Raw genomic sequence first — 24486 nt, 5'->3', positions numbered from 1 at the left:
GATGGATTTCGGGCGGGCCTGGCTTAGCGGGGCCAAGTTGGCCACACTAAGTCTAAGAGCAGTCAGCTTCAGCCAAGGAATATGTGGCAAGTGAAAGCCCATGGGATGGAGGAGGAGGAGGTGGAGTGAGAGGAGGAGTCAAAGCCGAGCCGAAACAACAGTCCAAGCCAACTGGGATGCTGGGTGAATCTGGCCAAGTGACCTGGGAGAGGACACTTTAACAGAGCTGGTAGACATATCCCCCTGCCCACAAGGAGCTTACGGTCCCTAGGGCCCACCGCCCCTCAGTGCTTCACCCACCTGCATCTCCTCCACCCAGGCCAGCAGCTCGTATACGAACCGCAGGTTCCCTTCGTCTTCAGAGGACGAGATGGCCACCAGCTCCGCCCGGGTCATGGGCTTCCGGAACCACGAGGCGGAGGTGGTGCGGGTGCCCTTGGTCAGGGGCTCCGCTTTGGACGGAGCCGTGGTCAAGGCCGAGGGTTGCGTGAGCTCCAGGGTAGTGAAGTGGCCCTTCCTGTACAGGTTTGTGCATTCCAGCCGCAGGGTCACCAGCTCGTCCTGCAGCCGCAGGATCCTGGGGCAGGCAGGAGGGGTGGGGGGATCTCAGCCGCCAAACCCACCCCTGGAGGACAAACCCCCCCAACAGCTTCCCCCTTCCTTCTCACGACTTGCTTCCGGAGACGCAAGCTGGATGGGGCAGCATAAAATGGGTCAGGTTGAGAGTGTGAGCCCCACGTGGGACAGGGACTGTGTCCAACCTCATTAACTTCTATGATGATGATGATGATAATGGCATTTATTAAGCCCTTACTATGTGCAAAGCACTGTTCTAAGCACTGGGGAGGTTACAAGGTGATCAGGTTGTCCCACGGGGGGCTCACAGTCTTCATCCCCATTTTACAGGTGAGGTAACTGAGGCACAGAGAAGTTGAGTGACTTGCCCAAATTCACACAGCTGACAAGTGGCGGAACTGGGATTTGAACCCATGACCTCTGACTCCAAAGCCCGGAGTCACTGAGCCACGCTGCTTCAACCCAGCGCTTTAGAACAGTGCTTGGCACATAGTAAGCGCTTAACAAGTACTGTTACTATTAACCCAGTGGGGCTGAGGGATGACCAGGGGTACGATCCAAAGACATCCCGCTCACAACCACCGAGGAAGAGGTCAGCCAGGGCTTGGGCCCACACCCAGTGTCGGGAAGCCAGCAGCCCTTGCGGTAGGCAAGACGTCCTCCTCCCTCTAACCCACTCACCTGAAAGCAAGCTCCTCCAGCTGGTAGTAGTTCTCATCTCGGAGGATCTGAAGGTCCACCTGCAGCTGCCTGATGAGCCCCTCGCCCTCCTGCAGGTACGTGACGACTTCCGACTCGTACTGCACCGACTGGCCCAGCTCCAGGTGGGCCGTGTCCTGTGGCAGGGAGGAGATGGACGGTCAGGGAGGGGAGGACGCCCATCCGGCCATCACCGTCCACGTCTGTGGCTCCAACCCCTAAGTGACACCAATTGGGGGGACGGGGGTCCCCCACCCTGGCGAAGCAGACCACTCCGCCACCCCAAGAGGGAAGCGGGAGACGGAGGAATGCACTTACAGCCTGCAAAGTGTTTCTCGCTAGTGTCAGTTTTTCTTCGCAGCTCAGAGCGCCGTTCTGGATTTTGTTCGCAATCTGTAGCAGCAATTCCAGCCTAGAACGAGACAAACCCATCCATCCGTCATATTTATTACTCTGTTTATTTATTTATTTTACTTGTACATATCTATTCTATTTATTTTATTTTGTTAGTATGTTTGGTTTTGTTCTCTGTCTCCCCCTTTTAGACTGTGAGCCCACTGTTGGGTAGGGACTGTCTCTATATGTTGCCAATTTGTACTTCCCAAGCGCTTAGTACAGTGCTCTGCACATAGTAAGCGCTCAATAAATACGATTAATGATGATGATGATGATGATGTGCTAAGCACTTGGGAGGAGACATGAGAAGAAAACATGCTCCCTGGCCTCCAAGGAGATTCCCATCTAGTGCGGGGGACGGACCCGGAGTAGTGTGGAAATTAGGAGGATGGAGGGCGGCCTCCAAAGAGCATCCGATCTCACGGGGGATGGACAGAAAGTAGCGTAGGAATTAGGAGGAGGAAGGGCTCAAGTAGCCATAGTTTGTTCTGGAGGGTTGACTCGGTCAAATTCTTCGCTGACCTTTCCACCGCTGGTCGCAAGGACTTCTCTCGCTCCAGCATCTCGAGGATTAGTTTTCCCCACTCTTCTTCCACGTCGTTAGGGTGATAGCCCTGGGGGAGCTGAATTCGCCCAAATTCAATCCAGACCTAGGCATCGAGAGCAAGCAGAAACACTCTTATCCTGAAGGTCCAGGTACAACTTCTCCCGCGAGTACACTCGGGGACCGTTTATTTATTATTCTGGTATTTGTTAAGCGCTCACTGTATGTCAAGCACTGCTCAAAGCGCTGGGGTAGATAGGAGGTCATTGGGTTGGACCATTTCCCTTGATCCCCTCTGTTATCCGTTTCTCACCGGGCCACATCGAATCTTGGGGCACGAGCGGCCCGCCTTACCTCGAGCAGTTTGTACAGTTCCTCTATTCTTCCTTTTTCTCTCTCCTTGGCTGGGATCTCAGTTTCTTTGAAGTGTATGTACTGATTATAAAGTGCCTGTAATGGGACACAAGTCGACCATCAGTTGTATTTACTAAACGCCGACTGTGTGCAGAGTTTAGGCGAGGACAACTCAAAAGAGTTGGCAGACACAGTTCCCTGCCCACAACTAGTCTAGACAGGGATTGATTCAGGGCCCAGCTTTCCACTCTCCCTCTCCACTGGGCCACAGACTCTCACCCCCAACATCGGTGTCCCGGGGTGCGGTCGAATCTCAAAACCCATGCCAAGCTTTACCTTTAATTCAACAGGGTTCTGGGGGAAGGATTTATCGGACATCAGGATTGTGTGCTGTTTGATCCAGGGGATGAGGGAGTCCACCCGATTCTGGTATTCCTGCCACCTGGAATCCACTTCCTGTTGACAAAGGACTGGTCAGAGATCCTCTGAAGAGCGATATTTACTCACCCAGAAAGGAAGGTGTCCCAGCTATGTTTTGGTGCATTTTTACCCTAAGCCGGTTTTCTATCAATCAGTCAACAGGATTTATGGAGCGCCTACTGAGTGCCAAGAGTGATGCTAAGAGCACTGGAGAATACAGCAGACTTGGTTGCTGCAATCCCTGCCTTCGAGGAGCTTACAATAAAGCAGGGGAAGGAAAGATGCTCTCAGTGACTAAAAAAGAGGAGCGAGAAAGAAAGCAGATACGTAGGCATGTGCTTAAGTAACAAGGTACAAGAGCTAGAAGTGATGGTGAATATCTAGCACATCTCTGCTATTGAAGCACTGAGGTGGCAACTGGGTGGATAAAATCGGGGAGAGGACAAACGAATCGGTGATCGCTTCCTGCATTTCTTTGAATGGAGGGAGGCTCTAGAAAAGGGGTTCTGAAGGCTAGCTGTCTGGGTTCCTGGATGGCTCAGGCGTGATTCATTCAATCGTATTTCATTCAATCGTATTTATTGAGCACTTACTGTGTGCAGAGCACTGTACTAAGCGTGATCAGGGGCAATGGAGTCTATTGGCTGAGGCTTTGGGGCTGGGACCCTCAGAGTCAGAGTGCTAAGTGCTTCTGGTCAAACCCCACAGTCAAACCAATCCAGTACTAAAGGGGCTCCTAGACAGTTCCTCAGATGAACAACCCTCCGTACCACATGGAATTTTATGACCGGAGGGCCAGGGACAATTTGGAAGAGATCATTCTATCCATCCCCCTGCCTCTCCGGAAGACACACATCCCTCCAGGCAGATGAGAATCTCTCTTGGTTTCAAGGACCACCAGAGAAAGGTAATTTCCCACCTCAAATGGTCACGCATGCCGAAGTCTAACCACTTTCACCAGCGGGATGTGTGTGTCTCACTGCCTTAGACTGCGAACTTCCCAAGGGCAGGGATGACATCTTTAAAGGTCAGAACGGTGCCCGTCTGCTTAATATGGATCGAGGCCGCAATCGAGCCGTTCTTTTCAAGGGGCAAAGGAAGTACTCTGCCCTCGCCGGCTACAGCCTAGGTCCCAGGAAGGTCAGAGATGCCACAGGCTCTCCACGTCACCAGAGAAAGATACTTAAGCATTAAATGAGCCTGTCTGGACCAGTAAATGGCCCACTTTTTCTGGTCTGAGTCATTCGATGCCAAATAACCACAAGTACAGGAGGACTGTGGACGGGGGACCTAGTTGCAGGACGGGGACGTAAGAGATGTTCAAGGAGGGTGCATTGTTGTGGGTGGGGGACACAGCTGGTTGCTCTTAACAGGACACCCAAGATCTGATGTTCCCAAGTCCCCTCGCGTCAGGTGTCATCACGAGCTAAAATCTGCCGTTACCGTAGCGCTGATCCCTTCGCCTCCCTCGGGGACCTTGGGAAAGGCATCGTAGATCGAAGCCACGTACGTGATGACCGACTTCTCATCGGGCGATGGGACATCCACATCTGTGGGGGGGAAGGAGAGGAGGCAGAGTCAGAAGACAGGGACGGGGGAAGGGGGGCGGAGGGGATTGGGCCAAGCCGTTCCCCCCGATCTGCCCCAGGTCCCTCGTCTCTCACCTTCGGCGTCCAGCAACCGGGTGACCCCGAGTCTCTCGGCCACTTCAAAGGCTTGCTCCAGGTTCTCTCTGTTACTCTGGATCTGCACCCTCTCCATGTCTACCAGGTCGGGTCTGTAAAAATCCCAACCGGAATGTCGGCCTGCGGCTGGCCGGTACCGTCAGATGCCGTGGGTGCGACTTTTCCCAGCCGGCGTCGGGAGATTGGGGGGGGTGGGCGGGGAGCTGCCCCCGTTTCTACTGAGCCCCGGGGCTTCCGGCAGTTGGGGGGCGGGTGGGGTCTCAGAGATTCAGGACTCAGTCTGGGGGCAGGAGCATCTTGAGAGGCCAGGCGGCAGGGCCCCCATCCAGCCCCGTACCTGTATCTGTGAATAAGTGCATTGAACATCTTCCCGTCGCTCCAGCACGAAGAGAAGTTGGTGCATTTGATTCCTGTGTAGCCTGCGGTCACCTTCTGGGTCCACAGGAGCAGCTTCTCCTTGGCCGACATGTCCCCCGACTCTCCACTGATGTAAATGTCGGAGATCTAGTGGGATACGCGGAGGGGAAGAGGGGACGACCTTCACTCACACACTTGTGCCCCACCATTGGGCGGGGGTCTTTGGGCGTTTCCCTTCTTCCTGAAATATGCACCTCACAAGAGAAGTGGGGGGCAGGTACCTGAGGTGTGAGACGCCCAGGGTTGAACGGGGTCTGCCCTGGAAGGGCAGAGGTAAAACCACACGGTCTCCTGGGTAAAATTATAAATGTCCCGTGTTCAGACAGCAGTAAAGCAACCACTCTGGATAAACCCACCCATTCAATTCAATCGTATTTATTGAGTGCTTACTGTGTGCAGAGCACTGTACTAAGCGCTTGGGAAGTACAAGTTGGCAACACATAGAGACGGTCCCTACCCAACAGTGGGCTTACAGTCTAGAAGGGAACCTGAGGCCCATAGTAATTTTTCGAACGACAGCACTCTCACCGAGTAGCCTGGAGAGTGGGGAACACTGCCTCTCCTTTCCTCTTCTTCCACTCCCTTCTGCATCATCCTGACTTGTTCCCTTCATTTATCCCCTCCTCCTAGCACTTACGTACATAGCCATCATTTATTTACTACTATAACTGTCTATCTCCCCCTCTAGACTGTAAGCAGGGAATGTGTCTGTTTATTGTTGTATTGTACTCTCCCAAGTGCTTAGTACAGTGCTCTGCACACAAAAGCACTCAATAAATACGACTGATGGACTACCCCCAGGGCTACTATCACTGGGAAACCTCCCATCACCCAGTGCTGAGTGCACACCCCCCTCACTTCTCCGGCATCCCGGAGCTGAAGGGACTGAGGAAGCAAGAGGCCGGACAGAGGATGACAGAGGGAGAACCAAAATGGAGTTTGGTTCTTTAAGCAATTTCTGAAACCAAAGATAAAGCATCCAGGTAGCCAACCGGAGCTACCCTTTCAGATGGCGCGTCTCTTCAGACGGCCAATCCTGGAGTCCCAACCATAGGTCTGTGTTTCAGCATCGCCTCGGCGTCTGAATGTAAATGGGGAAGCAACATGGCATAGCTGAAAGAGCAAGGGTTTGGAGTCAGAAGGATCTGGGTTCTAATTCCTGCTCTGCCACTCGTCTGCTCTGTGACCTTGGGCAGGTCGCCTAACTTCTCTGTGCCTCATTTCCCACATCCGTAAAAATGGGGATGAATACTGTGAACCCCAAAGTGGCACAGGGACTGTGTCCAACATAATTAGGCTGTATCTACCCCAGCACTTAGTACAGTGCCTGGCACATAGTAAGTGCTTAACAAATGCCATGAAAAAAATAATGGAATGAAGACAGTATTTCAGCTCCCAGGGAAGGGGTGGAGTGGGGATTAGAATCCAGGTGCTCTGACTCTCAGGCCAGTGGTCTTTCCACTAGGGTATGTTGCTTCCTTTTCCATTCTGAGAGGCTGAAACCCCTTAGCCAGAGTTTGAGCAAGGCCAGATGTTTGTGGCTTCCTGACTGCCCCAGGAATGGTCCCTGAAAGTGGAGAAGTAGCATAGCCTAACGGAGAGAGCACATGCTGGGAGGAAGGGGGCCTAGGCTCTAACTTGTCTGCTGTGTGACCTTGGGTGAGTCACCTCATTTCTTTGGGCCTGTTACCTCAGCTGTAAAAAGGGGACCAAAAGGGACATGGACTGTATCCTGTACAAATTGCTTGATAGAGTACAATACCACAGAATTAGCAGACACGTTTCCTGCACATGAGTTTACAGTCCAGAGATGAGCTTACAGTACGGCATCTACTGCAGTGCTTAGTACAGTTCCTGGCACAGAGTAAGAGCTTAACAAATACTACTAAAAAAGAACAAGTCCAGTTTGGGAAGCACCATGGTAACAGAAACACATATCCCGCCTCTGCAATACAATAGCTCACACAAGGCCCAGCTCCATCTCAATCCCCGGCCTAGCCGCAGGCCCCTCCATTAGAAATTCCCTGAGGAAGGGGCTTCTTCTCATCCCTGCAGGGGTCGTGGGTATGACTTAGAGAACCCTCCCCGATGGCCGGCCTCTCCTTTCTGTTCTCCGCACCTTCGCTACGTGTCTAGGGCAACAACCGCTACCTTAAGGGAGCTCAATAAATATTAATGGATGATGACGAGTGAGGCCAAGACGGACAGGTAAGAAAAGCGCTCATTTTCCAGCAATGCCGGGGGCCAACAATGACCACCACTGGATTCCTCTCTCGAAAGGAGCTATGAGCCTGACGGTCTCCTCCAGTGGGCACCTCTGAGGCCAAGAACGACCACCACCGCCAGATTCCTTTCTGGATAGGAGCTGTCAGACCAGCTGTGAGGAGCTCAGTCCTCCGCCGGGTGCCACTGGGATTTCCTCTCCCCGGCTCAGGAGCCGAGGCTGGGGAACGGGCCCACCCGCAACCGAAGTAGGGGAGGAGAGGCGGGAGGGGAGGGCCGGAATGCGGTAACGCCAACTCTGGGAGGCCGAGTCCGTCTCCTCCCGGCCCCTCCCTGAGCTCTGGCCTGCCCATTCGTCAGGGAACCACCGTCCAGCGACGAGCCCGGGGCTGCAGGCCAGAATGGAGGCCAGGGCCAAGCCCGAACCCTTCTGCTTCCTTCGACGGGGCCCCTCTAAGCATCGGGAATGCACCTGACAGTCCTTCCTGGGAGAAGGGGGTGGTGGTGGAAGATTTTCACAACTTCCCTGCTAAAGCTGGCTGGAAGTGGGCAATGGGTGTGAGGTTGGGAAGTGGGGTTAGAGAGAAGGACAGGCGATGGCACCCCCACTCCCCGACCCCCATATCTCTCACCAACCCCACTGATGGAGACCGCTGGCAGGAGGGGCAGCGGAAGCGTAATTGGTATGCCACTGATCGCCCCCCTCCCCCCAGCCCAACGTGTTCATCCCTTGAAAACCCTTTTCTGTCAGCAGCTACTGCACATGCTCACCGCTTTGGTTTTAACCCTTCCCTGACTGGAGTGGGATTTGGCTCGCATCAGTGGGGTGGCCACCAGCCCCGCCAACAGGGCAAACTGCTAAGACCTGAACTCCCCGAGCTCCCCGGGCCACGTTCGTTGGCAAGCGATAATAATAATGATGATGATAAACAATCCGCCAACCTCAGACTTTAGGGAGCAACCCGGCGGGAAGACGAGAGCCAGACGTGGTCCTCACCGCTCTCCATCCTAACGGGGAGGGAGGAGGCGGGTATTCCCCTGCGGCTGCTCTCCGGAGGGAGGGGATGGGGGTGGAGGGGGCCTGTGCCAATCAGGGGCTGCTCTGAGGGCGGTCTGGCAACAGGAGCTGCCAACTGGTCTAGCCGACTGCCCAGGGTGTACCCAGCTGGTCGACCCAGGTGGCTGCATCCTTCCCGACCTCCTGTCCTTCCTCGCCTCCCCTGGCTTAGTGGCGGGAAGGCCTCCCTCCTGTAAGCTGATGCAGCCTGGTTTCCCAAAGCCAGTGACACTCAGGATCTTCTGGGTCAGGACTCAACCAGAAATCCCAGATCTCTGCGTGCGCGCGTGTGTGAGTGTGTTTGAGAGACAGTGAGAGAGAGGAGAGAGATGGAGGGTGAGTCTTGGGGGTCAGCTGACTTCCTCAGGAGCATCCAGACAGAAACCTGCCCTGGAGATCACTGGACGTCTCTGCAACCCTAGATGTGTCACTCTCCATTCCTTTCTCTTCACATCCCACTAGACTGGAATCAATCAATCAATCAATGGTTTTTATTGGCTGCTTACTGTATGCAGGGCCCTGGATTAAATGCTTGGGATAATAATAACAGCGATAATAACTGTGGTATTTGTTAAGTGCTTACTATGTGCTGGGTACTGTACTTACTGTTGGGGTGGACACAAGTAAATCAGATTGGACACAGTCCCTGTCCCACTTAGGGCTTGCAATCAATCCCCATTTTACAGTTGAGGCAACTGAGGCACAGAGAAGTGACTTGCCCAAGATCACACAGGAGACAAGTGGCGGAGCTGGGATTAGAACCCAGGTCCCTCTGACTCCCAGGCTGGTGCTCTAGCTACTAGGCCACGCTGCTTCTCCTGGAACAGTACAATCCAGTAGAGTTAGTAGACATGGTCCTTGTCCATCAGGAGTTTACGGTTTCAAAGCGGAGGCAAACACTACAGCTCCTTATGGGCAGGGACCGGGGGGACTACTAACTCTTTCAGGGCTTTCAATCACTCAGTGGTATCTACTAAGATCTTATTGTGTGCAGAGCACTGTACTAAGCACTTAGAAGAGCACAAAATAACAGAGGTGGTAGGGGCTCTACCCTCAGTAGGCATGGAGGGATCGATCTGCTTTGTGGAGGTCATCTGTGATTCCCGAACCTGCTGATTCCTGATGGGGAATCCTGCTGGAAAGAGCTCGGGCCTGGAAGTCAGAGGACCTGGGTTCTAATCCCCGTTCCCCACTTGTCTGCTCTGTGACCTTGGACAAGTCACTTCACTGGGCCTCAGTTCCCTTACCTGCAAAATGGGGGGGTCAATGCCCATTCTCCCTCCTACTTAGACTGTGAGCCCCATGTAATGATGGCACTTGTTAAGCACTTACTATGTGCCAAGCACTGTTCTAAGTGCTGGGGTAGATACACGGTTATCAGGTTGTCCCACATGGGACACGGTCTTAATCCCCATTTTACAGATGAAGTAACTGAGGCCCAGGGAAGTGAAGTGACTTGCCCAAAGTCACACAGCTGACAAGTGGCGGAGCCTAAATTAGAACCCATGACCTCTGACTCCAAAGCCCCTGCTCTTTCCACTAAGCCACAGTGCTTCTCCATGTGGGACCTATCTTGAATCTACCCCCAGCACTTAGTACAGTGCTTGACAGATATTAAGGACTTAACAAATACCACAATCATTTATTGCTATTATTACTATTAAGGGGCCTGTGTTTCCAGAGGGGAGCCTGGTGGCGTGGTCCCAAAAGACAGATGGTTTCTGAGGCTGGCTTTCGTGCCAAGTTTCCAATCTGATTAAAAACAACAACTACAGGTGACGTGCATCTCCTCCTTGGTTTGGAAACCCCCTCCACCCCCAACCTAATCCCACCTCTCTGCGGGGCATCTTCCCTGGTCCCAGAGCAAATTCACCCCTTACCCCCTACCCCAGGTAGGCTGGTTCTGCAACTCTGTCCCGACAGTCCTCTCTCCAGAATCTTTCCTTCTGGGGGGTCCCCAAACACACTCTCCACACTGTGCGATCATTTTCTCCGACACCCCCAAGAGCCCCCCGCCAGGCACCCCTGAAAATCCAACGCTTTCCCACCACTAGTCCAGAAGAACACCCCTAAATCCTACAACGGTTGTCCTCTCCTTGCCTGAGAGGTTCTGCCACCTCAGCCGGTAGCAGGCTTCCTCATGGAGAAACTGACCCGCTCACCAGACGGAGATCCTTAACTATTCCTGCCACCCACAAGGAAAAGTTAACTCCCTCCCCGTTCCAATGTCCACCACGGGGTCTCCAAGGAGCCGGCCCACCCCATCTGCCAGCTTGGGGGCAGGATGCTTTCTGGGGGTGCAATTCCCTCCTTGTGCCCTCAGTCAGCAGCCTACAGCATTGACCTTGCCCTGCCAGCTAGAGAAGGGGATGGGAGGGCACTCCCTGCCCAAGCAACCGCCCACGGATCTCGGCTCCAAGCTCACCCCACCTCTTTGCGGGGTACCCTTCCCAATCCCAGAGGAAATTCACCCCTTGCCGTGGGCTCCTCGGCCTTGATCCCTGGCTTTCCCTCGGGTTGCTGTAACCGTGTCATTTGCCCTGCCTTTGGAGCCCTGGGAGCACTCACTGCAAGCTGCCACTTGCCTGGGTGAGCTCCCTCCCTCGTCCCTTTCCTCCCTGAGCCGCTCGAGTCTCTCCCTCTCCGCAGGGTAGCAATGGCAAACACAGGCAATTGGCACTCCGCGGATGCTCGTCTCCAGCCCGCCGACCACAGGTATGCCAGTGAGAGCCGAGCCAGATGACAAAAGGGCTGCCCAGGGCCCTCTGCCTATCGACCCAGAATTCTCGCCCCTTCTCCACAGGCCTGCCCACGCCTCGCCCCGGCTCGAGAGATGACAGGTTCCGGCCTGCGCGGAGAACTTGGATCGTGGAGCGACCCTGGAGGAGCCGGCACTTCCTCCAGCCCCCGTGAAAGCAAACCTGGAGCCCCTGGGGCAGCAGGAAGAGGAGCAGGACGGCCTCAGCCTCGGTGACTGCAACCCTCTCTGGAAAAGGAAGGGGAAATTCCCAAGGGGAGGCCGGCTGGCTTCACCCCCTCACCCACCCGCCCCCTCGTCCCGGGTAAACACCAGGGATCAGCCTGGGGTCCCGAGAGCCCCCCAAGCCTCATGCCACCCATTACAGGGGAGCAAGAGGGAGGGCTGAGAAATGGGGTGACCGGGAATTCAAAGGCCTCCAACCAGTCCAGCCACTGTCCTTGACCACCTGCCCCCAACGACAAAGCTCCAGAGAGAGAAGGGGAATAACTGAAACTCGTCCCGTTCCACGGGCTCTGGCGCAGAGAGAGATGCAACAGGATTCCGGGGCCCTTGCCCACAGTGCCCGGAAGAGAGGCCGGGGCTCCCGCCGCCCGCACGCCCACCCACCTCCTCTGGAACCTTCCAGGGCGCATCAGCGGTTAACACAGAGATGGTGCCATCCTCTTCAGAGAGAGACGAGGAGCTCTTGGTGACCCGGGCGGCCCCGGCCCGGGACTCCCGGGCCCCGTCGCTACCATAGCCAGAGGAGGAGGCTGGGGCGGCACTGACGGTGGTGCCACCGAAGGACGACCCGCTCCGGGAAGCGGGGAGCGGGGAGCCGCCCGGGGTCTCCGGCCCCGCCGGGCGGGCAGGCTGTCCGAGGGGTGCAGGGACCCGCGGAGGCTTCTCAAACCCATGGCTCTCCAGCTGGTCCCCCAAGGGCGAGGGCGTGGACAGCTCAGAGACCGTGCCCGGCTCCGCAGGCCAAGAGCCCGTCCTGGTGGCACTGGAGATGCTGCCGGTGTCCCCCGCTGAGCTCCGACCCCCGGGGGACCCCTCTAGATGGCCCGCCGGCGGGGGCTTGTCCTCCCCGGGCCTGCCGCCAGCAGGGGTCTTTGTGGGTGGTGTGTCGGAGCCAGATCCTGGCAGGGTGCCCTCCAGGGCGGCAGAGCCCAGAGCCACACCAGCCTCCCTGGGCAGAGGCAGCAGCACCGCTCGGCCGCCTCCATGGGCCGCCAGCCGCCGGAAGGCCACCAGCCGGCTCACTGCCACCTCACCGGTCCTGGCGGCCGGGTTCTCCAGCAGGCGGGCGATCACTGTCCTCCCCGGCTCAGGGGAGTCTCCGATTCCTCCGGGGCCGGCCGGGGCTGGCAGTAAGCGGGCCTTCTGGATCTCCCCGTGAAGTTTCTCCCTCACCTGGACCACGAGCCCCCCGTCCGCTGCCTCAGCGAGGAGGGCAGGATCCCCGGCGCGGGAGGGGGCCGGCGAGGGGCTCCACACGCCACCCTCACTCCGCCCCTGGGCCGGGGAGACACTCGCTCTGAACTTCTCGAGGGTGTCGTCGTCCTCGGTGATCTCCGTCCCGTCGGAGGGTTCCCCCTCGGGGGACGCCTCTGGAGCGAGAGCCTTCTTCCCCCTGCGTTTTCTTCTGACGCGAACCCTCTTCTTTGGGGAGATGGGAGCCTTTCCCGCTTCCATCCCCATCTCCTTAGGCTCCTTCACGCAGCCCAGAGAATTCCCCATTGCCGGCGCCTCGCCAGCCCCGGTGACAATGCGGCTGGGCCGGCCCCGGGCCGCCGGATAAATCCCGACCTTGGCTCTGACGGATTAGCTGCACATTTTCAAACCCGCCACTTCCCCTCTCTGCCTCTTCCTCCCTCCCGAGCTTTCCCTCCCTCCCTCCTTCTCTCCCGGCCGCTGCCGTTTTCAGACAGCCATCTTACAGGCTCGGGGCTGCAACGAGACACAAATTCAAAGCATCTCACTGCAGTTCAGAAATCACTTGACCTAAAAGCAGACGGAGCCCGGATTGGCTGCGGCTTTCTCTCTCCAAATATGAGGTAATTGGAGCGCTGCCCTCGGTAACACAAACAGAAAAGAGATAGAAGGGGGTGGGGGGCTGAGGGGGATGGGGAGAGCAGGAAGAGAGAGGAATGGTTGGGGTGGGTTGGGGGGAGAACATGTAAATGAAGGAGGGAGGGGAAGGAAAGAGGAATATGGGTGAAGGTAACAGAAAGAAAGGAGGAGGGGAAGACAAGCTAGAGTGGGGAAGAAGCCAACGGGCTCAGCATGCAAGGGAAGATCCACGGCCGATCTGGGGAGAGATGCTCAAAGACGACACACGAAATAGATTGCAGGCAGATATCCGTGAAGATGCCTTAAGCAGGACAGGCATTTTTTCCTGCCTTTCCTCCCTCAACGGGAAGGATTGTGCTGGAATGGTCACACCCTGAACGGATTCCAAATTCTAGGCGCGCGCGCATGTGTGCGTGCTGGAGGTGAGGGGCTTCCAGGGAGAAGGGAATTCATCCTCAAAATTGCCAATTGCCTCTTCCCGTTTAAGAGAAGAGGTTTCTTGGTGTCATACCCAACCTGGGCAGCAGACGACCCAGCTCCCGTGGCCAGGACCAGACTGCCGACGTCCGGGACCCCCGGACCGGAGACATGTCATCCTGTCCCCACTCTGGCCCTGACACAAACGTCGTGTGCAGTTTCGGTGGGAGGAGGGGAAGTAGGGAGGGCTAAAGTCCACCCACCCTTTCCCCTCCACCCCCTCTAACCCCAGCTAGACTAAAACAAGAAGCTCCTCAAGCCCCCCTCTCTTCTCCATCCCCAAGCTCTGGCTGGCACCCCTGGCCCTGCCATGATGGACTAAGAGCTCCTGCCCTAAGGCTGCTTGCCCCTGCATCCCCTGCCTCCCACCCACTGGTCAGTCCTCCAGAGCCAAAAAAACAGTTTGGAACCCCCATAGTGCCCCCCTGAAGAGGCGTCTGTCACACCCCCTGCCCAACCTCAACAGGTCTCAAGCGGAGGGAACTGTTTACTGCTGCAACTCTGGCCACCAACCTCTCCCCCAGAGGTTACAGGCCGACCATGAACTACAAGGATGACTGGGGGCTCCGGCTGACAGGTGGAAAAACAAAGAGGCTTATAAAATATGTCTCCTTCCTGCTCCATCCATATCCCATGGGGCAGCTCCTCCTTCAGGACCCTCTGAATCTGGCTTTGGCAGGGGGGAGGGTGTGGAGCAGAAAAAGGAAGAGGCAGCTGTACCAACCAGCGAGCCCTGAAGACGTCAGTGTCTGTGCTGGTGTGCCTCAGGCGTTCCCTGGAGACTCGATGGCTCGCTCTCCATGCCAGGAAAAAGACCCTTTAAGGCAGCTGACCAACCAGTAGGCCCTGAAGACGTCAGTGTCTGTGCTGGTGTGCCTAAGGCGTTCCCTGGAGACTCGATGGCTCGCTCTCCGTGCCAGGAAACAGATCCTTTAGGGCAGCGACTCCTAGATGCTTATGCTCGGGAGACCTGAAGCAGGCCTCGAAACGGCAGATTTTGCCTCTGCTGATGGGCAGCCTGCGGGGCCATGGCATCCCCTAGTGCCCGTCCAGGACGGTGATGGTTTAGATGCGGGGGGCGGCGGGGCGTGAAGAAAGCGGGGGGACAGGTAAGTGGGAAAAGGGAAAGCAGGGAGAAGGGACACCCCGTCAGACAACTTGTCATGTACGCAAACCCCTCCGTGCCACTGGAGTGACAGAGGGGGCACAGCCTGGCGGAGAGAGCCCCGATCCGGCGGGGGGTCAGAAAGATGTGGGTACTCATCCCGGCTCCACCGATTGCTTGCTGGGTGACCTTGGGCAAGTCACTTTATTAGTCATTAGATCGTATTTATTGAGCGCTTACCATGAGCGCTGTAAGTACTGAGCGCTTGGAAAGTACAAGTCAGCAACAAAGAGACACAGTCCCTGCCCATAACAGTCTCACAGTCTAGAAGGGGGGAGACAGACATCAAAACAAGTGAACAGGCATCAATTGCATTAATATGAATATATAAAATTATAAATATGTATTTATATGTACGAGCGCTGTGCCTCGGTTTCCTCAACTGTGAAATGGGGAGACCTGTTCTCCCTCCTAGTTAGACCGTGAGCCCCATGAGGGACAGGGACTGACCTAATTAACCGGCACCTACTCCAGCACTTAGTGTTCAACACGTAATAAAGCGCTAAATGAATACCATGAAAAGAAAAGGGTGGACCCAAAACGTTTTGAGGCCGCAATCTCCATGGGCTGAATGGGAGGTGGTGGGGCCCAGGGGAATCCCACTGGTCAACTTCACCCACGGACTCTGGCCTCTGAACAGTTCCCCTTTGGTTCCCAGAGTGCCTGTGTAAAGCGCCAGGAATTACAGGATTTGAAGGAGTCTCTGAGCCGGTCAGCTCACTGCAGGGGTTCTGAGAAAGGGATAGGACTTTGTCAATTACATAAAGATAGACGGAATTTCCAGAGCCACCCGAGTTAGATGCCATGATGGACTGACAGTATTTATTGAGCATTTACTGTAAGCAGAGTACCTCACTCCTTGAGGCTCAGGGACGGGTACTTTGTAGGGCATCCCCTAGCCTGTAGACTGGAAGCTCCTTTAGGGCAGGGTTCACATCCACCAACTCTATTGCACTGAACTCTCCCAAGCCCTTAGTACAGTGCTCTGCACACAGGTAGCACTCAACACGTATCAATGACTGACTGGGGAAATTGCACTAAGCAGTCTGGTACGATCAGGCTCGCTGAAAAGGGGAGGAACTGGGAGTTTCCCCTGAAGACTGTAAGCTCGCTGTGGGCAGGGAATGTGTCTGCTTATTGTTGCAATATACTCTCCTCAGTGCTCAGTACAGTGCTCTGCACACAGTAGGTGCTCGGTACATACAATTGAATGAATGAATAAATGAATGGGAGAACTGGATTCTAATCCCAGTTCTGGCCCCAGCCTGCTGAGTAACCCTGGGAAAGCTACTTAATCTGTAAAATGTGGATAATGCCACTTGCCTCGCCACACCTCTTAGTCCTGAACAAAGCAGGGACTGTGCCTGATCTGGTCATCCACCCCAGGGCTTAGCATGGTGCTCGGCACAAGGTAAGCACTTAACAAATGCCTCCACTCACCTTCCAATCTCCCATCCAGAGGCCTGCCCAGGGAGAACCACTGCTGCCCCAGGGGAGCCCAAGATGAGGGACGGGAGTCCCCAAAGACCCCTCTCAACAACGGCAGCCCCCCCATTTTCAGTGGCCAATCATCCCTCCCACCCCACCATGACCCAGGGGAGCAGGCAGGATATGTCTGTGCTGCTGTCGGCGTGCCAGCTGAGTAGGCGAGGGTCGATGGCCTTGGGAAAGGAATTTGGCCCTGGGGGAGCCCTGAACGGAAGAGGAGAGAGATGGGATGCCAGGAAGCGTTGGGGAGACACACTCCGACATGGAGGCATTGTGCAAGCAGGAGGAGGAGGAGGAGGTGGCAGCAGACTGAGGCCGTATGGGGCTGGGGGCGGCTACCTGGATCTCACCGGCGGGTCCACGTTTGGGCAGAGAAAAGCCCCTTTGGGGCAACGGCGGTGCCAACCCCAAGGTCCGGGGCGGAAGCGGCTTTGCTAATCAAATCTTGCCCCTCCTGGCCTCCTGGCCACAGAGGAAGCTTTGACTAGCCTCGCCTCCCTCCCCTCTTCTCTGAGTTTCCTTTTTTAGGGCCAAATGGTTGAGCTGCCTGCCTTCAGGGGGTGGATTCCCTGGCCTGATACACATGTTCCCAGCCCAGCCCCCCAGGGAGGGTCAATTTGCAGGACCGATTGTCTCTTGGAATCCCAAAACGGGGCTAACTCCCCACAAGGGACTTTTGCCCAGCTCCCTAGATTCCCGGATGACCCGTCGCCCTGAGACCAGCTCACAGTGTTGGCGTTCCCGGCGCCCAGTTAGGCCCTGCAGTTCCACCAGGAGGATTCTGGGAAATTCCCATCTTAGCCTCCCCATCGTTCATCTGTGATGCCCAGGCAGTTGCCACACCTCCGTCCTGGCTGGCCAGCCCATGTTCATTCAGCAGATGGTGCTGTCGTCCCTGACGAGCCCAGCAGGGCCGGCTGCAGAGGCACAGAGCGAGCCCAGCCAACACCCCACGCACGCAGGCGATCTTTCCAGCCAGGGGCACAGCAGACATCCCTTCCACTCGAGCCGAGGCCTCTGGGGTCCCCTCCCTGTCCCTCCTAAACCACGGGATGGACTGGCTGCATCCTGGGGCCCCACTTCCCTCAGATGCCACTTTGTGGTTGGCACGGTTACACGCACCCGGATTCATGCTTCCACGAATGAGATTTCCAAAGAGCAATACAAAGCCTCCCCATCTCGCAATGTTCTCTAATTCCTCCGCATACAGCCTCCTCCCCCACCTCTCCTAAAACTGGGGAGGGGGCAGGAGACCCCAGCTCTCCAGCTCAGCCGAGCCACCGAAAACTTCTAATAACCTGCTGGCCGATCAAGGACAGCGGGACCGGCATCGACAAGTTGACTGCACAAACGAATGGATCATCTGGCTCCCGGTGACAGAGTCTCCAAGCCCTCGCTCTACCTCTGGATCTCCCCCTCCGATCCATGGACCAACCTGGCTGCTAAATGATTGGCCGTCAGGGCTCCCTTGCCAGGCCAGCCCGGTCTCCCCCATCTCCCTTTCTCTCTCCTTGGGCGGCCCCCAGACGGAACGAGGAGAGCGCGAGAGAACCGATGCCCCTACCTGGAAGTGGAGGATGATGGTCCAGATCAGGCCCAGGGTCAACTTGGGATTCCCGTCCGTGATGTCGTCATTGCGAATGTTCACCAGCTTCACCTGGGATGAAGCAGAAGCTGCTATCGAGCAATCCATTGAGAGACCCAAACTGGGCACCCCGGTGCCAGGCTTTGTACGAAGTGCCCGGGAGGGCGCCGCGGAACCAATGTAAATGTTCCCTGCCCCCAGGGAGCCTACAACCTAATGCTGTTGGGATCTCACCCACTCCATCGAGGCACCAGGCCTGTGGACGGAAGATAGGGCAGAGGAAGCCCAAGGGTCAGTTCTCTGGTATAGGTTGGCTGGGGCCCACTGCTGCTATGTTCTTCAATATTCCTCCAGGAGCTCTGGCTGGGGGTTCTCAGCCCCTCACCAATGGTGTTCCCCAACAAGGGAACACCTGAACCAGGGCACCCCCATCCCTTAGGAACACCCACTCTTGGAGTACTGCCCAAGACATCCTCAGATCATGACCCGTGGGATGGGGCCCTTACCTGTCGCTGCTTCAGGAAGTCCAGGGCGATTTGCACATTCTGCAGTCTGTGGAAACGCATCCTGCCCTTCTCTCGGGGCTGAGAGAGAAAGAGAGAGAGAGAGAGAAGGGGTCATCGTCATCCAGTCCAGCTCTCCTCACACCCGGGTCCTGGCCCCTTCCATTTGGCTTGTGGGAAACCTGAGGAAGGAGTCACCCCCTGCTGCAGCTTTGTTGTATTTGACCATAAACTCCCACACGGAGCTCCTGTCATTGCCCAGAATGATTCCAAGTGCAGCTAGCACTCCAGGGTGCTTTTTTTGGTGTGAAAAAAAATAGTTTGGCCCCTCCTTCAGACTGCTCAGGGATATGGGACTCGGTTAACCAAGTCAAGGCGAGAGCTTAGTGAGAACCAGAGGCCTCTTGCTTCTTCCCTGAAAACACGGGCAGACATACACGGTGAGAAGCAAGAGATATAGGAAAGACTCAGGGGATTACGGGGGAAGCCCAGGGGCTGTAGGAGCTAATGATGCAGTACTAATCTTCCTACAGAAAAGATTTGATGGGCGTGAGGTGGGGCAGGATGTGATTGAGATCTGAGGCCACAGAGCCCTACCCCTTCTAGGAGCAGGAGAATTGTTGAGATGGAGAGACATGGAGAGACAGGAGGTGGGGTGGGGGAGAGAGACAGAGAGAGAGAGAGAGAGAGAGAGAGAGAGAGAGAGAGAGAATATGAACTGGAAGTAATGGTGCTTATTAGTGCTTACTATGTGCAGAGCACTGTACTAAACACTGGGGGAAAAAAATCACAGGTGAAAATTAGACATGGCCCCTGGCCTTCAAGGGGATCATAATCTACAAGCACAGAGACAAAGAAACACAGAGTCTTTAAATTGCAAGCTCATTGTGGTCAGAGGATATGTCTGTTTATTGTTATGTTGTACTTTCCCAAGCACTTAGTACAGTGCTCTGCACACAGTAGATGCTCAATAAATACGACTGAATAAATGAATGCACAGAAAGAGTCACATACATAGAGACACATAAAGAGACATAGAGAGACAGACACAGAGAGAGAAAGAGGGGAAGTAAGAGAAGAGAGAGATGTGAATGATTTAGTAGCTCTGAGCTCCAGACTAAAGGTACACAGGCACAAAAACCAAAACTTTTCCATGGCATTTCTCGGTGGTGAGGGTGGGCAGCTATGGGCAATGCCCAGGGAAGAAATGAGCTAGTGCCAGGACCTTATTCCTGGGCATTATCAGAGGTGCACATCCTAGCATCCCTAAACCTGCAACGTGCTCAGTCCCCTGATCTGTTTTGGACTTCCCAGTTTGAACCAGAGGGTCAGCCTGGCTACAGCTGGCCTCAGTCCAATCCCCCCAACCAATCACTCTCTTCCTCCGGACGGGACCAGTTACCATCTGCCTTCTGTGCGCTCCATTATTCCGTGTGGGGAATGGGGCTGGGAAAACATCCAATATCGGGCCCCGCAGCTTTCCCATCCACGAGATCCCAGCTGCTCTGGCTGCAAATGCCCAGTCAATGCCCAGCCGCGGCCCAGGTTCCATCAGGCTGACAATCGGCAGGGCTGGGCCGGACTCTTGGGGAGACGCCCGCTGGAGTTGGTGGCCAAAAAATGGGGCTGGGCCCCGACCCCTTCGAGCTGAGGGAGGGGAGGCGCCAACACAGAGACATTTCCCAGCAGGGAGGGAGCTGAACTGCGATTTGGGGATGACGCTGGAGCCTCCGAACAGGTTGTTGGGGAAAGGACCAAAATCAGTCCCTAGGGACATAGGTGATGTCGGGCCGCATCAGGAAATGCAGCCGAGCCGTTATGTCACTAAGGCCTTGGAGTGCGGCTGAGAAGCAGCGTGGCCTGGTGGATCGAGTAGGGCCAGTGAGTCAGAGGAGCTGGGTCCTAATCCTGACTCCACCGTGCTTCAGTTTCCTCATCTGTAAAACAGGGATGAGATACCTGCTCTCCTTCCCCCTGAGACCGTGAGCCCCATGTGGGCCAGGGACCGAGTTCGACCGATCTTGAATCTACCCCGGCGCTTGGCACACAATAAGTGCTTAACAAATACCACAATTATTGTTATTACTATCATTATTACTGTTAGCATGCCACCCTCCCCTCTGTACCACACCCACTCACACACCCGGCGTCCTGTCAGGAGCCACTTACAAATTAGCGCCCGACCGACACGCAAGGTTAAATCCGGGCGGCTGTCCGTCCGCCCACCCAGTTCCAGATGTTAGCTTCTGAGGCCAAGCATCCGCATGCAGTGAGGAGGGGATTAGCCGACATCGGGCTCCCTTCGGAGTGAATCGCACGGGAACTTTTCTCCCCGTTCAAGCCAGGTGCCCGACTCGGCCCAGAGGGAGCGAGAACTCGAGCCCAGAAGCCTTGCTGGCCCTGGCGACCTGGGAAGTTCCTGTTAGTGTTTAAGGAGGAGGAGGACAGTAAGTGGTTCAAGTCTCATGCCATCACACGACGTGGCCCAGTGCTGTCACACGGCAGGCCGACAGGGCAACTGCCCTCAGATAGTCCAGGGAGATTGGAAACTCAGGCTTCCGGGACCAGCCGTCTCCTCATCCCTCCCGCCACACTGTCGATATCTTTACGCTCAACGCTCTCGGCCTCCGAGCAATTCGTACTCCTGAATGAGCAGGCGGGGGTGACCGGACAAAGCCTCTTCACCCCGCCTCCGTCCCCAAAGCCCCGCTGGAGAGGGGAAGGAGCAGGCGAGGAGGCCCGGACTATCTGAGGGCCCTGCCGAGTCGCGCTTGACCCCAGGAGGGGGTGACCTACAACGTCGTCCTCATCTTCCTCCTCCTGCTCGTCGCTGCTCGCCCGGCGCCAGGAGGGCATGCTCACCAGGCGGAGGGTCTTCAGCCCTGCCGGTTCCTTTGGCCAACCACCGTGGCACAGATGCGACAACACAGGGAAATTCACAACACAAAACCAGAAGGAGGATGAATGCCACACACAGAGAGCAGTAGAGAAGGCAGCTAGAAATCGCCCCCTCCCCTCCAGAGAACGAAGGCTCTTACCACTCTAGCCGCCCTGACTACGCCGGAAAACATTCCGCTTCTGCCATTCAACTCGGAGAGAAAGGGGTGGAAGTGGTGGGAAGCAGTGTGGTCTAGTGGCTAGAGCGTGGACCTGGGTTCTAATCCCGGCTCTGCCACTTGTCTGCTGAATGACCCTGGGCAAGTCACATCACTTCTCTGGGCCTCAGCTAAGAGGGGACTAACACTCCGAGCCCTATGTGGGACAGGGACTGTGTCCCCGATTACCTTGTATCTACCCCCAGCACTTAGTACAGTGCCTGGCGCATGGTAGGCGCTTAACGAATACCACAATTATTATTATCAGAGGGTGCAGGCCTTCCTCGGACGGTTTCTAAAAACTTCTACAAATTCCTAGGAAGTTTTCAGAAGCTGAGGAGAGTGAGATAGGGACAGACTGGATGACCAGAGAAAAATTCTGATTGGGATAAGGCCCCTAATCCATTGCTCCCACTGAGCTGTGGGAGCCACCGGGACAGTGGAGGAAAAAACGTCCACTTTCAGCAAGGGTGACCAAAGATGACTGTCCAGTGAGCAGGGCTGAGAGAAGCAGCCTACGCTCCTCTGCTCTGCACTGGCCACTGTCCCAGCAGTGAGAGTCTCCGTCGGGCCTATAAATGCCCAAAGGAGAGCTGAGCTCACAGTTCTGTAGTATTGTAGTTTCCCAAGAACTTAGTACAGCAGCTCTTCCCATAGTAAGCACTTGACCCATCAGCGGTATTTACTGAGCATACACTGAATTAAGCCGTTGGACTAGCACATTATAAGAGTTGGTAGACAAAATACCATTGATTGAGTGGAGGCAAACGGTGTAGAGAAGGGAGGGAGGGGTGGAGAACAGGGGATTTAAGAGGCAGGAAAAAACAGGCTCCCACCCTTTCTCTCTTTTAGTCACCCCCCCTCCCAGCCCCACAGCACTTATGCCCATATCTGTCATTTATTTATTTCTATAATAATAATAATAATAATGTTGGTATTTGTTAAGCGCTTACTATATGCAAAGCACTGTTCTAAGCGCTGGGGTAGATACAAGGTAATCAGGTTGTCCCACGAGGGGCTCACAGTCTTCATCCCCATTTTACAGATGAGGGAACTGAGGCCCAGAGAAGTGAAGTGACTTGCCCAAAGTCACACAGCTGACAAGTGGCGGAACCGGGATTTGAACCCACAGCCTCTGACTCCAAAGCCCGGGCTCTTTCCACTGAGCCACGCTGCTTCGTTAATGTCTGTCTCCCCCTCTAGGATGTAAGCTTGTTGTGGGCAGGGAATGTGTCTGTTATATTGTTGTACTGTACTCTCCCAAGAGCTTAGTACAGTGCTCTGCACACAGTAAGCGCTCAATAAATACGACTGACTGAACCAATAGCCAAGGCTCCTCCCTGGCTCTGAGCCGGGCAAGCTCGGCCCTGAGTCAAATCAACCGGCAGACAGGACCAGGCTGAGACACTTAGACTGGAGCTCGTTGTGGGCAGGGAATGTGTCTGTTTATTGTTGTATTGTACTCCCAAGTGCTTAGTTCTAAAGTCCAATGTGGCTTCTTCATTCATTCATTCAATCGTATTTATTGAGCGCTTACTGTGTGCAAAGCACTTTACTAAGCACTTGGGAGAGTGCAATACAACGACAGACAGAACACATTCCCTGCCCATTCTTAACAGAGCTATGGCTAATTCCAAACCCGTGCTCTTGGTAGACCAGCGGGGAGAGTTAAGAGAAGCAGCGTGGCTCAGTGGAAAGAGCCCGGGCTTTGGAGTCAGAGGTCATGGGTTCAAATCCCGGCTCCGCCAATTGTCAGCTGTGTGACTTTGAGCAAGTCACTTCACTTCTCTGGGCCTCAGTTACCTCATCTGTAAAATGGGGATTAAGATTGTGAGACCCCTGTGCGACAACCTGATCACCTTGTATCCTCCCCAGCACTTAGAACAGTGCTTTGCACATAGTAAGCGCTTAACAAATACCAAAATTATTATTATTATTAAGAGCAATGTAAATGGAATTCCCTGAAGGAACAAGAAGGAATGGGATCCCAATTGAAAGAGAGAAAGAGGGAGAAACCTCCAGGTTTGGGGACAGTGAGGCCTTTGCATCTACTGTCCCACAGAGGCAGGAGCCTGCACAAAGATCTGGTGGAAAAACAGAAACCCCTGGGATTATCCCGAGATGGGGGACACCTGGCTTAAAAAAAAAAAAACCAGAACTCACCTTATCTCAATATGAGCGATACGTGAAAATCTACCAGCCCCCAAAGCGATCGTTTTGATTACGAAAGAAATTTATCCGCCAGCCCAGGGAGGCCTCATCGTCCGAACAAAAAGCGAACAAGACCTGCCACTCACCAGTTTGATCCCCGAGAGGACTTCCAGCAGAGAGATCAGGTTGTGGCCATCCCGCAGATCCTCGTACAGATCGTTGATGTGCTTGCGCACCTGGGGAAAAGACAGGGAAGTGAGAGGACTAGAGGCTTGGTGGTGTGTTACTTTGCATTGGCTTTCCCCCTCTTTCAAGGGTATCAGTGGTATTTATTAAGCGCTGACTACGTGCAGATGAGGCAATGGAGGCCCAGAGAAGTGAAGTGACCTTGGGCAAGTCACACTAAAGATAAATGGCAGAGCTAGCATTCAGCCGGCTGAGAAGCAGCATGGCTTTCCACTGAAAGAGCCTGGGCTTTGGAGTCAGAGGTCATGGGTTCAAATTCCAGCTCTGCCACTTGTCAGCTGTGTGACTCTGGGTAAGTCACTTTTAACTTCTCTGTGCCTCAGTTACCTCATCTGTAAAATGGGGATTAAGACTGTAAGCATCCCGTGGGACAACCTGATCACCTTGTAACCTCCCCAGCACTTAGAACAGTGCTTTGCACATAGTAAGCGCTTAATAAATGCCATCATTATTATTATTATTATTCATTCATTCATTCGATGGTATTTATTGAGTGCTTACTGGGTGCAGAGTACTGTACTACGCACTGGAAAGTATAATTGGGCAACCAACAGAGACAATCCCTACCCAACAACGGGCTCACCGTCTA

The 24486-nt window shown here is 55.0% G+C and overlaps 1 protein-coding gene across 3 annotated transcripts in view; it reads right to left on the bottom strand.

The window, feature by feature from the left end:
- MACF1 (microtubule actin crosslinking factor 1) overlaps positions 1-24486 on the bottom strand; it is a 337049-nt gene that overhangs the window by 166480 nt on the left and 146083 nt on the right. For 2 of the 3 annotated variants that reach the window (XM_038758002.1, XM_038758003.1), the window contains exons 3-14: positions 23798-23887; positions 18409-18486; positions 17882-17974; positions 5012-5178; positions 4654-4766; positions 4433-4539; positions 2906-3025; positions 2570-2665; positions 2194-2321; positions 1594-1687; positions 1258-1412; positions 301-577 (exon numbers count right to left, since the gene is read on the bottom strand). In XM_038758002.1, coding sequence (XP_038613930.1) covers positions 301-577; positions 1258-1412; positions 1594-1687; positions 2194-2321; positions 2570-2665; positions 2906-3025; positions 4433-4539; positions 4654-4766; positions 5012-5178; positions 17882-17974; positions 18409-18486; positions 23798-23887 — 1518 coding nt within the window. Of the gene's footprint in view, positions 1-300; positions 578-1257; positions 1413-1593; positions 1688-2193; positions 2322-2569; positions 2666-2905; positions 3026-4432; positions 4540-4653; positions 4767-5011; positions 5179-17881; positions 17975-18408; positions 18487-21201; positions 21298-23797; positions 23888-24486 lie in introns of all 3 variants that reach the window. The other variant, XM_038758001.1, reaches the window with a different exon arrangement.

The sequence above is a fragment of the Tachyglossus aculeatus genome, chromosome 16 (assembly GCF_015852505.1).
Source record: "Tachyglossus aculeatus isolate mTacAcu1 chromosome 16, mTacAcu1.pri, whole genome shotgun sequence".
In the NCBI taxonomy this organism is placed as follows: domain Eukaryota; kingdom Metazoa; phylum Chordata; class Mammalia; order Monotremata; family Tachyglossidae; genus Tachyglossus; species Tachyglossus aculeatus.
The sequence above is the reverse complement of the archived record's forward strand: the minus strand, read 5'-3'. Positions and strand labels throughout refer to the sequence as shown.